Source organism: Hypanus sabinus, chromosome 7 (assembly GCF_030144855.1).
Source record: "Hypanus sabinus isolate sHypSab1 chromosome 7, sHypSab1.hap1, whole genome shotgun sequence".
Taxonomy (NCBI): domain Eukaryota; kingdom Metazoa; phylum Chordata; class Chondrichthyes; order Myliobatiformes; family Dasyatidae; genus Hypanus; species Hypanus sabinus.
In genome coordinates this window covers 84,194,878-84,210,364 of record NC_082712.1, presented here as the reverse complement: position 1 = coordinate 84,210,364, position 15,487 = coordinate 84,194,878, and the positions used below count along the sequence as shown (strand labels likewise).

Genomic DNA, 15,487 nt, shown 5'->3' with positions numbered 1-15,487 from the left:
TCGTTAAGTGTGTCCAGGATGGATTCCTGTCACAGTATGTTGACAAGCCGACTAAGGGGAATGCCATTCTAGATCTAGTATTAGGTAACGAACCGGGTCAGGTCACAGATCTCTCAGTGGGTGAGCATCTGGGGGACAGTGACCACCGCTCCCTGGCCTTTAGCATTATCATGGAAAAAGATAGAATCAGAGAGGACAGGAAATCTTTCAATTGGGGAAGGGCAAATTATGAGGCTATAAGGCTAGAACTTACGGGTATGAATTGGGATGATGTTTTTGCAGGGAACTGTACTATGGACATGTGGTCGATGTTTAAGGATCTCTTGCAGGATGTTAGGGATAAATTTGTCCCGGTGAGGAAGATAAAGAATGGCAGGGTGAAGGAACCATGGGTGACAAGTGAGGTGGAAAATCTAGTCAGGTGGAAGAAGGCAGCATACACGAGGTTTAGGAAGCTAGGATCAAATGGGTCTATTGAGGAATATAGGGTAGCAAGAAAGAAGTTTAAGGGGCTAAGGAGAGCAAGAAGGGGGCATGAGAAGGCATTCTCGAGTAGAGTGAAGGAAAACCCCAAGGCATTCTTCAATTATGTGAGGAGCAAAAAGATGACAGGAGTGAAGGTAGGACCGATTAGAGGTAAAGGTGGGAAGATGTGCCTGGAGGCTGTGGAAGTGAGCGAGGTCCTCAATGAATACTTCTCTTCACTATTCATCAATAAGAGGGAACTTGATGACGGCGAGGACAATATGAGTGAGGTTGATGTTCTGGAGCATGTTGATATTAAGGGAGAGGAGGTGTTGGGAGTTGTCCCTAGGGCCTGACGGAATATTCCCCAGGCTGCTCCACGGGGCGAGGGAAGAGATTGCTGAGCCTCTGGCTAGGATCTTTATGTCCTTGTTGTCCACGGGAATGGTACCGGAGGATTGGAGGGAGGCGAATGTTGTCCCCTTGCTCAAAAAAAGTAGTAGGGATAGTCCGGGTAATTATAGACCAGTGAACCTTATGCCTGTGGTGGGAAAGCTATTGAAAAAGATTCAAAGAGATAGGATCTATGGGCATTTAGAGTATCAAGGTCTGATCAGGGATAGTCAGCATGGCTTTGTGAAGGACAGATAGTGTCTAACAAGCCTGATAGTGTTCTTTGAGGAGGTGACCAGGCATATAGATGAGGGTAGTGCAGTGGATGTGATCTACATGGATTTTCGTAAGGCATTTGACAAGGTTCCACACGGTAGGCTTATTCAGAAAGTCAGAAGGTATGGGATCCAGGGGAGTTTGGCCAGGTGGATTCAGAATTGGCTTGCCTGCAGAAGGCAGAGGATCGTGGTGGAGGGAGTACATTCAGATTGGAGGGTTATGACTAGTGGTGTTCCACAAGGATTGGTTCTGGGATCTCCACTTTTCATGATTTTTATTAACGACCTGGATATGGGGGTAGAAGGGTGGGTTGGCAAGTTTGTAGACGACACAAAGGTTGGTGGTGTTGTGAATAGTGTAGAGGATTGTCGAAGATTGCAGAGAGACATTGATAGGATGCAAAAGTGGGCTGAGAAGTGGCAGATGGAGAACCTGGAGAACCTGGAGAAGTGTGAGGTGGTACACTTTGGAAGGACAAACTCCAAGGCAGAGTACAAAGTAAATGGCAGGATACTTGGTAGTGTGGAGGAGCAGAGGGATCTGGGGGTACATGTCCACAGATCCCTGAAAGTTGCCTCACAGGTAGCTAGGGTAGTTAAAGAAGCTTATGAGGTGTTAGCTTTCATAAGTCGAGGGATAGAGTTTAACAGTTGTGATGTAATGATACAGCTCTATAAAGCTCTGGTTAGGCCACACTTGTATTGCGTCCAGTTGCCTGGTCGCCTCACTATGGGAAGGATATGGAAGCATTGGAAAGGCTACAGAGGAGATTTACCAGGATGCTGCCTGGTTTAGAGAGTATGATCAGAGATTAAGGGAGCTAGGGCTTTACTCTTTGGAGAGAAGGAGGATGAGAGGAGACATGATAGAGGTATACAAGATATTAAGAGGAATAGATAGAGTGGACAGCCAGCACTTCTTCCCTGGGGCATCACTGCTCAATACAAGAGGACATGGCATTAAGGGGGGGGGGGGGAGTTCAAGGGGGATATTAGAGGAAGGTTTTTTACTCAGAGTGTGGTTGGTGCGTGGAATGCACAGCCTGAGTCAGTGGTGGAGGCAGATACATTAGTGAAATTTAAGAGACTACTAGACAGGTATATGGAGGAATTTAAGGTGGGGGGGGGGGGTTATATGGAAGGCAGGGTTTAAGGGTTGGCACAACACTGTGGGCCAAAGGGCCGGTACTGTGCTCTACTATTCTATGTTCTATATATTCTTTTATCTGTCTTCACTGTGGAATATACTAGCAGTAAGCCGCAAGGGGGCAGAAGTGTGTCAAGTGCCATTATTAAAGATTGGAAAACTGAAAGGACTGAATGTAGTTAAGTCACCTTGACCAGATAGACTTCATCTCAAGGTTCTGAGGGAGGTGGCTGAAGAGATTGTGGAGGCTTTAGTAATGATCCTTCAAGAATCAATGGTTTTGGAGGAATGGAATTCCACTCTTCAAGAAGAGGGAGAGAGAGAAGAAATTACAGGCCAGTTAATCTGACCTCAGTGGTTGAGAAGATGTTGGAGCCAATTGTGAAGGATGGAGTTTCGGGCTACTTGGAGGCACATGATAACATAGGTTGTAGGCAGCATGGCTTCTTTTCAGGGAAATTTTGCCTGACAAATCTTTTGGAATTATTTGAAGTAACTACAAGCACGATAGAAAAAGGAGAATCAGTCAATATGGGTAGTTGGCCTTCCAGAAGACCTTTGACAAGGTGCCACAGGAGGCAGCTTATCAAGTTAAGAGCCCATGGAATTACAGGAAAGATACCAGCATGGATAAAGCAGTGGTTGATTGGAGGGAGGCAAATAATGGGAATAAAGGGAGCCTTTTCTGCTTGGCTGCCAGTGACTAGTGGAATTCCACTGGAGTCTGCATTGGGAATGCTCCATTTAACATTATATATCAATGATTTGGAGAAAGGAATTGATGGCTTTGTGGCCAAGTGTGCAGATGATACGAAGAAAGGTGGAGGGGCAGTTAGATTTGAGGAAGCAGAGAGGCTAGAGAAGGATGTAAACAAATTAAGAGAATGGGCAAAGAAGCAGCAAATGGAATAAAGAGTTGGGAAGTGTATGGTCATGCACATTGATAGAAAAATAAAAATGTAGACTATTTTCTAAATGGCGACATAATTCAGTGATCTGAAGTTCAAAGGGACTTGGGAGTCCTCTTGCAGGATTCTGTAGATGTTAAAATTGCAGGTTGAGTTGGTGGTGAGGAAGGCAAATGCAATGTTAGCATTTATTTTGAGAGGACTAGAATATAAAAGCAAGGATGTAATGATGAGATATTATAAAGCTCTGGGGAGGGGCCTCACATGGAATACTGTGAGCAGTTTTGGCCCCTTATCTCAGAAAGGATATGCTGACAATGGAGAGGGTTCTAAGGAAAATGATTCTGGTATTGAAAGACTTATTATATGAGGTGTGTTTGATGGCTCTGGGCCTGTACTCACTGGAATTCAGAAGAGTGAGTGATGATTTCAATGAATATTGAATATTCAATGGCATTACAGTGGAAATGGTGAGGATGCTGTCTATGGAAGGGCGAGTCTAAGACTGGAGGACACAATCTCAGAATAGAGGAATGTCCATCTAGAATGGAGATGAGGAGTAATTTCTTTAACCAGAGAGTGGTGGAACTGTGGAATATGTTGCCATAGGCAGCTGTGGAGGCCAAGTCGTTGGGTGTATTTAAAGCAGAGGCTGATAAGCTCTTGATTAGACAGGGTATGATGGGACATGGGGAGAAAGCAGGAGATTGGGGCTGAGGAGAAAATAGATCAGTCATGACAAATGTTGGAGCACTCAATGGTCCTAATTCTGCTCCTATATCTTACGGTCATAAAACAAAAAAAAAAGGAATATATTCTAGAGAGACATCAGCAGCTTTGTTTTGAGTTAGAAAATAATCTACAGCAAAATCTGACCATGAGCATTCTTTGTGCAATATATCCTTTGCAAGAGGAGAAATAAACTCTTTACTCAGTGAACTGCACTATGGGTAATTGACTACTTCAAATTCACCACAACAGGGAATTGGGGAATCAGTGTTCAGGGTCATCAACAGACAAAGCCTTTGACAGGGGTGGGATTCACGTTGCGATATTTCGCAGAGTCAGCCTGAATTATCTGCTCCCAACCTTGTCCTCGGCTTCTAAGCAATGGCATTCTAGACTCAGTGTTCGGATTGGCTCTGTGGCCTGAAGTTAATGACTGACAGAGGTCTAGATTGAGCTGAAATGAGCTGAACAGAACATGGCTGGACTGGTTTGATACTTTGTGGTTTGTTGTTTTGTATTCTGTATTTTTCACTTCTTTTCACTGCATATACAACCCTGAGATTCATTTTCCTGTGGGCACACCCAGCAAATCTATAGAAGAGTAACTGTAACAGGATTAATCAAAGATTGATCAGAGTGCAGAAGACAACAAACTATACAAATACAAATATAAATAAATAATGAGAAAATGAGATGATGAGATAAAGAGTTCTTAAAGTGAGATCATTGGTTGTGGGAACATTTCAAAGATGGGCAAGTGAGTGTAGTTATCCCATTTTTATTCAAGTTTCTGATGGTTGGAGGGTAGTAACTGTTATTGAATCTGTTGGTGTGAGTCCCGAGGCTCTGGTACATTCTACCTGATGCAGCAGTGAAAAGAGAACGTGACCTGGATGGTGTCAGTCACCAGTGATAGATACTGCATTCCTACAACAGCATTTCATGAATGAGATGGAAGAGGAGGAAAAGGGTTGAGAGGAAGTGACAGGAAAATGGAGACTCACCATTGGGTCAATCTTGTAGTGACAGGCAGCGAATGGGCCAAGATGATCTAACAACATCCCACAGTAGGAGGGTCCTTCGTAGGTGTCACGTTCAGCCTCAGTGCATTCTGGGGTCACCTCGGTATCTGTCAAGGTACAGCTGAGAAAAAGAGGGTGGGGGATGAGGGTGAAGCGGAGAGAAAAGTTAATTATCATTTATGTCATATTATGGAAAAATAACAAATTCTACTTTGTTGGCAGCCTCCGTCAGGGTTTTTTCCCTGAACACTTTACATCCTTACAGGCTAATGAAAGGGGAGGGCCAGATCAATGTGGTCAGGTCAAGTGAGAATGAATTTTATGTAAACAGATAAAGAAATACAAGACGGATAATTATTGCACTACCCACATAATTACACCCTAAACTATGCTTGGCCTTCACACTCACACACACCCTTGTGCATACTCCCGAACAAACCTTTGGCCACAGACCCCACAAACCCTTGGCTACACACCCAACAAACCCTTGACTATATACCCCATGTACTTTGGCTACAACCCCACAACCCTGGTCACCACACCATCACAAACCGTCACCTCCACACCCCCAAAAACCCTTGACTACACACCACAACAAACTCTTGGCTACAATCCCTGATAAAAACGTTCGGGTCACATGACACTGAATCTCCAGTAATGAGATCAAGAAAGAAGAGGGAGAATTATCCCATTTTTCCACATATTTATAACCTCACCTTCATCCACGATCATATATATAAATGAATCAGTTGGTTTAGGTCTGTTTCATTCACAAAAGCCCTTCGTTCTAATTTGGAATGTGGACTTGACCTGTCACGCACACCCACCCCTCATGTTTCTGAAATGTTTTGCTTGATCACAGATGAACTTACAATTTTCCTGAGCCTCTGGAGTCTCAAGTGAGAAGTTACAGATTCCTTCCTGGATGGCTTTCCTAAATTCTACGAACAAGGTAAAGAGCTTTGGGCCAAGTGACGGCCAGCATGTCTGCTTTTGCATTCAGTGAGATATTATTTGTTGGCACTTGAACGAAAAAATAACTAATCCTTTCTGTAAAAATGCAATATTCTTTGATCTGAGTTTAGGTTTCCCTCACTCACAGAACTATCTCTTTTCACTTTAGAAAACTTGCTGAGCCCATTATCTTGGTGGATCACTAAATCTGATCTGCTGCACAGTAACAAAACACAAAGAGGCACTGTTAAAAAGGCTACCTTATTTAATCACTAGATCGTAACTTCGAAAACACGAGTGTTTGGGAAGCGGGGAGGGAGAATTTGTGGGCTCTAATATTTTTCTATCACTCATTCTTTGTGCTTTTTTCTGTTTTATGGATGTCTGTGGAGAGTAAGAATCTCAGGTTGTATAGTGTATACATCCTCCGATATTAAATTGAACTATTAAACCATTGAATTCCTCCACTCCTTCCTGTGATTCTCTGGGGAAGGATCAATGATTTGGGGAAGAAGTCCTCTGTCTCTCTATTTCCCACTTACTTCTGGTCCACGTTCCAACTGTTGCCGAAGTCGTTGGCTCCCTTCACCACCTGTCCCTCGGGAGTTCTGAAATCATCGCCGGGGATCCCGTTGTAGTCACCGCACAGGCCGCACAACTGGCCGGAGTAGCTGGATGGGGGACAGGGAGTGAGATGAGAACAGTAGTATGCAGGGGTTGCACAAGGGATGATTCTGGGCATTAGAATGTAGTGGGATGGGGAAGCCCCGAGTCTGAGCTGGGAATGGTGGGAGAGGTGACGAGAGTGGGTATTAGCACGATAGGGAGCCCCAGTGGGTGCAGAATGTGAGGCTTTGAACAGGTTTCCTGGTGTTTCTTTGTTTCATGGTTCTCTGTGGGGAAGATAAATGTCAGGGTTGTATATTGTATGTACTTTGGATCCTTTGAATTGCCTATGATCTGAAATCATCTTCTGTATTGGGAGATGGCAGGGACAGAGAGAACACAGAGCTGTGAGAGCGGTGTTGGGTGTGACACAATTAGAATGAAAATGGCAGCGGTCGGCACTGGGAGAAATCAGCAGGTAGTTACAGACAAGGACACACACAGTTCTGAATCATGGTGGGAAAATGGTGCTGGGTGTGGTTGGCAGATGGAGGCCAGTTCCCAACGGGGATGTGGGTGATGCGTGATCAGATGCCTTCTGATAAAAAGGAATGGTGAGGCATGGAGAAGAGAAAGGAGGAGAATTGCAGAGGAAATCGTGTGCCATGTGACCGTCAGAGGTAAATCTTTTGACACAGAGAGTGGTGGGTGCATGGAATGTGCTGCCGGGGTGGTGGTAGAGACAGATACATCGAGGACATTTAAGAGACTCTTAGATAGGCACATAGATGATAGACAAATGGTTATGTAGGAGGGAGGCGTTAGATTGATCTTGGAGTACAGTATAAGATCGTCCTAATATCATGCCCTGAAGGACCGGTACGGTGCTCCAGTGTTCTAAGTTTGATGTAATTGTGAGCACTGCTCGGAGGTGCTGAGGAAACGTACTGAGCATCGGAGTGGCAGGAGTAGTGAACAGCCGGTTGGATGAGGAGTTGGCTGTGAACAGGGATAAGGAACGTACAGAAGCATTGAGTACTGGATGGAAACTGGTGAATGTGGTGTAAACACTCCGATTTTGGTATTCAATGAACAGAGAAAGGCACAGGAGAGGTGACAGTGAGATGGAGGATACAATACAATCCTACCCAGTCTATACTGGTGAGATGTGGGCTCTGCAATATGGCAGAAGGAGAGGGCTAGACTTACTCGCTGGTAATTTTCACGTCGACGTGGTGCCTGCCATCATAGCGAACTGTCAGACCAAAATCTGTCTGCAGCACAACGTATCTGCCAGAAGGCTTGATGGTGACTCCATGGATCGGGTGGATGGGAATGGTCACAGGCTCTCCATTCACCTGGAAGACAACAGACAGAGAAAGCCACAGAGCCATTCAGTTCCAGGCCGGGGATAGACTACAGTTTTTCCATAGGAAATGAGAAGAAACTGAAGGCTGTGAGACAGATCAGAGTGTGTCTCAGGATCCCGGTGGGTGAAATCCCAGCCATAACCCCAATTCTAACTCCAATGCAATTGCAAGACCCTGTTGGACATGGATAATTTAAGATGCCGCAGCCCGTTTCCCTTGTTTGACAGAGAGACTGGCGGTTTGGGAGCTGCATAGCCTCGGCTGTAGCGAGGTTTAGGCCTCAGTCTGTGAGCTTGCCTGCTGCCACTGTCCAGCTGAGGAGACACTGGAGGTGGTGTAGGTGTAGCATGCTGCCTGTGTTCAGTTGGGGCTGCCCTCTCCCATTGGTGCTGCCCTCCAGTGTTCGATTTGTGGAATCACAGGCTGTGTGGCAGGGAACTGTACCGTCAATATATGGGACTTGTCGCTGAAGGGTCATGGGACTGTATGTGGTTTTTTTTGTGTGACTATGGTTGTTTTTGTTCGCTATTTTGAATGTGCTGCGTATGTTTTGCACCCTGGCCCCACTGTTTTGTTTTGCTGTAACCACGAATGGTTAGACACGTTCAGCAGCCTCTGAGATGGTCCTGATGGCTCTTTTCTTTGCAGCCCTCTGTCAAGCCAAGGAGAGAGTAGGTTCTGCACAGCAAACAGTCAGCAAAACCTCTGCAACCCACTTCTATAGGCTCTCATTGTCCCCTCCATCCCTGTGTCTGGTACTGTTCCATCAGCTCCTGGTATTTCGTTTGCAATTTCAGCATCTCTCACCTGGACGGCCCGGTTCCTGAGTATTGACACGGTGATGCCGTAGATGCTGATATAAACCGCTTTGACATATGACACTGTCTTCACTCCGTTGCGATGCTCGTTGGCCGTGTACACGGTGAACGGGGTCAGACTGGAGTTGCAGGGCTTGGCCAACACGTATGTGCAGTTGCCCTGGAAGTTGAACTTCCTCTTGTCAAAGGAGGTGTAGTGGGGGTCTCCGGCTGCGGTGCAGGTGGATGAACCTAAAGGACAGACAGTGAGAGAGACGAGTAAGTAAAGTTCACATTTCTAGTGGCAGAAGAATTGCCACAGCAGACTGCAACTGTGTGGGTGTGGGTTATCTGGTGCCGGGGTAGTGAAGTTGCTAGCGCGGAGCTATTACAGCTCCTTGTGTCGGTGTTCAGAGTTCAATCCCCACTTCCTCTGTAAGTCATTTGTACGTCCTTCCCTGCGTGGGTTTCCTCCGGGTGCTCCGGTTTTCCCCAGTAGTCCGAAAATGTACTGGATGGTACATTAATTGGTCATTGTGAACTCTCCCGTGATAAGGCTAGGGGTTAAATTGTGCATTACTTGATGGCGTGACTCCAAGGGTTGGAAAGGCCTATTACTCTCTGTATCCATTGTGCAACAGAATGGAAGCAAAGATTAAACCCATTCACTCAGCAAAACCCCTGACCATTTACCTTTAGGATAACAGCCCTGCACACCACCCTTGTTGTCACAGTACTCGTCGGGGTCACAGCTGGTGTCTGTGCACTGGACGTTGTTGCTGGACAGGCACTTACACACCTGGTTACAGGCCTCAGACCAGATCACCTCCCCAGGCTGGAAACACAGAGAGATACACATTAGAGTGTGAAGAAGGAGGGCCCATCTGAGAGACAAGGATTTCTCTTTTTTTGTAATTTTTTTTTATTGTTCATCATCAAACATTTCCATAAGATGTATTTCAGGCGTTGTACATGTATATCATATGATCATATATGTGACAAATCTCCACATAGTATTTATCTGAGGTATACACTTATAGAAAAGAGTGGAAAGAGAAAACAAGCAAAAGGAAAAAACCATGTACAAGTAGGGAGTGATTTTTTTTAACAACATTCATTGATGTGTGAGAATAATATCAGATTTATGAGGCATTATGCAGTTAAACCATTTTTCCCAGTATGAATCAAATTGTTCCAGCTTATGATTAACAGATGCTGTTATCTTCTCCATTTTGTACATGTCCATTGTAATTTCCATCCATGCAGTTAAAGTTGGGTTCTCCTGTGATAACCATTTCCTAGTAACAGTCTTTTTACCAGCCACCAACAGTATATTCATTAAATATTTATCTCTTTTCAATCATTCTTGAGGTATATATCCAAAATGTATGGTCTTACTCTCCAAGGGTATTTCACATTTAAAGATGTCTTGTAGGGCATTGTGTATCCCCCTCCAATAGTCTTTGATTACAGGGCAGTCTCAAAAAATAAGATAATGATTTGCATTTTGATTTCCACAAATTCTCCAGCAAACAGGGAGGTTACTATTATAATGGGATTTCTGAGAGGGTGTAGTAAAATATATAATTAAGTTTTTCCATCCAAACTCCCTCCATTTCTATGAACTGCTACACTTCCACTGATACCTCCATACTATTGTCCATTCTTCCTCAGATATAATTATCCCTCCTTCCTTCTCCCATTTTGTTTTAATGTATGAAGTCAAATGTGTTTTAAGATTTGACAGAACTTTATATAGCACCTTTATGAACACACGTTTAAAGTCTCTCTCAAATCTGCACGGGAGAGTGAGGCAAAATTGTGCGAACATTCAAAACAGTGACTTCAACACAGTAATTTCAGAGCCTGACACAAGAACACCGATATTACCTGGTAATAGGTTCCATTGTACATACAGCCGCACTGACTTCTTGGGACACACTTGTCTCCGCTCTGAACAAAGCCTTTGTCGCACTGACAGCCCTCGGCACACGGCTGGTCACAGAGCTGAGGACGAGGCTCGAGGCAGGTGGCTGGACAGGCTGAGGCACAGGGCTGGTAGTGACTGTTCGGCGGGCACCGGAGAGCTACGGAGGGAGAAAGAAAGAAAAGGATGTCACAGCAGGAAGGGACACTTGGCTCTAAAGCGGAAACAATCTGCAGTGGTCAGGAACTTGTTTTCTGAGCTACGTACGGCAGAAGGTTTCATTTCTCCAGGGCCCAATAGTGACGTTGCGTTGCTGACACTGAGTGACGTAAGATTCCAGGGCCTCGCACAGCTGCTGCTTGTTGCCGTTCAGTGCGCACATGTCGTACACACAGTCCTGGAAGAAGGCCTGGGAGAGGGAAGAGTGGATCACAGATTATGATGTGAAAATATCCCTGCATCATCATGTTGAGAAAAAGAAATAAAAATATAAACTCACAAAGAGAATGAGTAGCTAAAGTCAGATGGATCAGTGTTTTAGTGGTGTAAACAGAATTACAGAGGCATGAGAGTGGAGCTGGCCAGAATTGATTGGAAGGGAACACCAGCAGAGATGACAGCAGAGCAGCAAGGGCTGGAATTTCTGGGAGCAATTTAGAAGCCACAGAATAGATATATTCCAAAGAGGAATATCCTAAAGGAAGAATGATGCAACCATGGGAAGTCAAAGCCAAAATAAAATCCTACAAGAGGGCATATTAATAGAGCAAATATTAGTGGGAAGTTAGAGGATTGGGAAGCTTTTAAAAACCAACAGAAGGCAATTAAAAAAGTCATAAAGAAGCAGAAGATGGAACGTGAATGTAAGCGAGGCAATAATATCAAGGAGGATAGCATAGATCTCTACGGATATATAATGTGTAAAAGAGAGCCAAGGACAGATATCTAACTACTGGAATATGATGCTGTTGAGGAAGTAATGGGGGACAAGTATATGGTGGACAGTCTGAATATATATTTTGCATCTGTCTTCACTGTGGAAGATAGTAGCAGTAAGCCGCAAGGGGGCAGAAGTGAGTGAAGTTGCCATGATTAAAGAGATGACAATTGGAAAACGGAAAGGACTGAACGTAGTTAAGTCACCTTGACCAGATAGACTACACCGCAGCGTTCTGAAGGGGGTGGCTAAAGAGATTGTGGAAGCATTAGTAATCATCTTTCAAGAATCAATTGTTCCGGAGGAATGGAAAATTCCAAATGAAACTCCACTCTTCAAGAAGAAGGAAAGACAGAAGAAAAGAAATTATAGGCCAGTTAGTCTGACCTCAGTGGTTGAGAAGGTGTTGGAGTCAATTGTGAAGGATGGAGTTTCGGGCTACTTGGAGGCACATGATAACATAGGTCGTAGGCAGCATGGCTTCCTGAAGGGAAAACCTTGCTTGAAATTTTTTTTGGAATTGTTTGAAGAAATTACAAGTAGGAGAGACAAAGGAGAATCAGTGAGTGTGTAGTTGGATTTCCAGAAGACCTTTGACAAGGTGCCACTCATGAGGCAGCTTATCAAGTTAAGAGCCCATGGAATTACAGGAAAGATACCAGCATGGATAAAGCAGTGGCTGATTGGAGGGAGGCAAAGAGTGGGAATAAAGGGAGCCTTTTCTGCTTGGCTGCCAGTGACTAGTGAAATTCCACCGGGTTCTGTGCTGGGACTGCTCCATTTAACGTTATACGACAATGATTTGGACAAAGGAATTAATGGCTTTGAGGCCAAGTGTGCAGATGATACGAAGAAAGTTGCAGGGGCAGGTAGTTTTAAGGAAGCAGAGGGGCTATAAAAGTACGTAAACAAATTAAGAGTATGGGCAAAGAAGCAGCAGATGGAATAAAGTGTTGGGAAGTGTATGCTCATGCACATTGGTAGAATAAATAAAAGTGTAGACTATTTTCTAAATGGAAACAGAATTCAGAAATCTGCAGTGCAAAGGGACTTGGGAGTCCTCTTGCAGAATTCTGTAAATGTTAAATTGCAGGTTGAGTTGGTGGTGAGGAAGGCAAATGCAATGTTAGCATTCATTTTAAGAGGACTAGAATATAAAGGATGTAATGATGAGGGATTATAAAGCTCTGGGGAGGGGCCTCATATGGAGTATTGTGAGCAGTTTTGGCCCCTTATCTCAGAAAGGATGTGCTGACATTGGAGAGGGTTCAAAGGAAAATGATTCTGGTCTTGAAAGACTTACTATATGAGGAGTATTTGATGACTCTGGGCCTGTACTCACTGGAATTCAGAAAGAATGACGGGTGATTTCAATGAATATCAAATGTTGAAAGGCTTCATCAGAGTGAGTATGGTGAGGATGCTGCCTATGGTGGGGGAACCACAGAATAGAGGGATGTCCATTTAGAACGGAGATGAGGAGTAATTTCTTTAGCCAGAGAGTAGTGAAACTATGGAATGTGTTGCCACAGGCAACTGTGGAGACCAAGTCATTGGGTGTATTTGAAGCAGAGGTTGATAAACCCTTGATTGGTCAGGGTATGATGGGACATGGGGAGAAAGCAGGAGACTAGGGCTGAGGAGAAAATGGATCAGCCATGACAAATGTCAGAACACTCAATGGGCCAAATGGACTAATTCTGCTCCTACATCTGACGGTCTCAAAACAAAACAAAACAAAAAAAAAACTGGAATATATTCCAGAGAGACTTCAGCAGCTTTGTTGTAAGGTAGAAAATAATCTACAGCAAAATCTGACCATGAACATTCTTTGGAATATATCCTTTGCAAGAGGAGAAATAATCTCTTTACTCAGTGAACTGCACTATGGGTAATTGACCACATCAAATTCACCACAACAGGGAATTGGGGAATCAGTGTTCAGGGTCATCAAGAGACAAAGCCTTTGACAGGGGCGGGATTCACGTTGCGATATTTCGCAGTGTTAGCCTGAATTATCTGCTCCCAATCTTGTCCTTGGCTTCTAAGCAATGCCATTCTAGACTCAGTGTTCAGATTGGCTCTGCGGCCTGAAGTTAATGATTGACAGAGGTCTAGATTGAACTGAACTGAGCTGAACAGAACATGGCTGGACTGGTTTGATGCTTTGTGGTTTGTTGTTTTGTATTCCGTAGTTTTCACTTCTTTTCACTGCATATACAACCCTGAGATTCATTTTCCTGCGGGCACACCCAGCAAATCTATAGAAGAGTAACTGTAACAGGATTAATCAAAGATTGATCAGAGTGCAGAAGACAACAAACTATACAAATACAAATATAAATAAATAATGAGAAAATGAGATGATGAGATAAAGAGTTCTTAAAGTGAGATCATTGGTTGTGGGAACATTTCAAAGATGGGCAAGTGAGTGTAGTTATCCCCCTTTTGTCAAGTGCCTGATGGTTGGGGGGTAGTAACTGTTATTGAACCTTGTGGTGTGAGTCCCGAGGCTCTGGTACATTCTACCTGATGCAGCAGTGAGAAGAGAACGTGGCCTGGGTGGTGGGGGTCACCAGTGATGGATGCTACTTTCCTACAATGGCATTTCATGAATGAGATGGTGGAGAAAAGCTTCCCCAGACCTGGATAGAGAGGAAGTGACAGGAAAATGGAGACTCACCATTGGGTCAATCTTGTAGTGACAGGCAGCGAATGGGCCAAGATGATCTAACAACATCCCACAGTAGGAGGGTCCTTCGTAGGTGTCACGTTCAGCCTCAGTGCATTCTGGGGTCACCTCGGTATCTGTCAAGGTACAACTGAGAAAAAGAGGGTGAGGGATGAGGGTGAAGCAGAGAGAAAAGTTAATTGATGTTTATTTCATATTATGGAAAACCAACCAATTCTGCTTTGTTGGCAGCCTCTTGTCGGAGTTTTTTTTCCCCTGAACACTTTACATCCTGACAAGCTAATGAAAGGAGAGGGCCAGATCAATGTGGTCAGGTCAAGTGAGAATGAATTTCATGTAAACAGATAAAGAAACATATTTTGGCTTCACCCCCAAAACCTTGGCCCACCACACCATCACAATACATCACCTACACACCCTCATAAAGCAGCAGGGTCGCCTGATACTGAATAATCAGTAACGAGATCAAGAAAGAGGAGGGAGAATGATGCCATTTCACTGCATATTTACAACCTAACCCTAATGCATGATCATATTTATAAATGACACAGTTGGTTTATGTCGTCTTCACTTAGAAAAGCCTTTTGTTCTAATTTGGAACGTGGACTTGACCTGTCAGGTACACCCGCTCCTCGTCTTTCTGAAATGTTTTGCTCAATCACAGATGAACTTTAAACTGAGTAATGGTTTTTAGTTTTCTTAATTCTCTGGGGTCTCAAGTGAGAAGCTACAGATTCCTCCCTGGATGGCTTTCCTAAAGTGTACGAACAAGGTAAAGAGCATTGGGCCAAGTGATGGCCAGCATGTCTGTTTTTGCATTCAGTGTGATATTTTTTGTTGGCACTAGAAAGCAAAATAACTAATCCTTTCTGGGAAAATACAATATTCTTCGATTTGAGTTTAGGTCTCCCTCATTCACAGAACTAACTCCTTTCACTTTAGAAAACTTGCTGATCCTACTGTCTCTGTGGATCACTAAATCTGATCTGCCGCACAGTAACAAAACACAGAGGTACTGTTAAAAAGGCTACATCATTTGATCACCATCAGGTCTGAAGAAATAAAACTGGACAACAAACTTTTTTAAAACTATTGCTTCCTCGTTTATTTTTGTTCATGATAGACCACTTGAAGCTGAACACAGACTTCATGTATCATGTACCTCCAAAAGGAGTACAAACTTGCTGATGGATTTGGAGGCTTCCTTGCCTCGAATGACTCAGAGAGCAATGTTGGCTCAGGTCAGGGATTTATGCTTTGGC

At 44.1% G+C, this 15,487-nt stretch overlaps 1 protein-coding gene across 1 annotated transcript in view; it reads right to left on the bottom strand.

Annotated features, from left to right (window-relative positions):
* LOC132397492 (IgGFc-binding protein-like) overlaps positions 1–15,487 on the bottom strand; it is a 238,387-nt gene that overhangs the window by 143,373 nt on the left and 79,527 nt on the right. Inside the window, 8 exon segments of the mRNA XM_059976322.1 lie at positions 4,925–5,063; positions 6,439–6,567; positions 7,712–7,860; positions 8,680–8,921; positions 9,363–9,504; positions 10,560–10,756; positions 10,864–11,005; positions 14,217–14,355. Coding sequence (XP_059832305.1) covers positions 4,925–5,063; positions 6,439–6,567; positions 7,712–7,860; positions 8,680–8,921; positions 9,363–9,504; positions 10,560–10,756; positions 10,864–11,005; positions 14,217–14,355 — 1,279 coding nt within the window.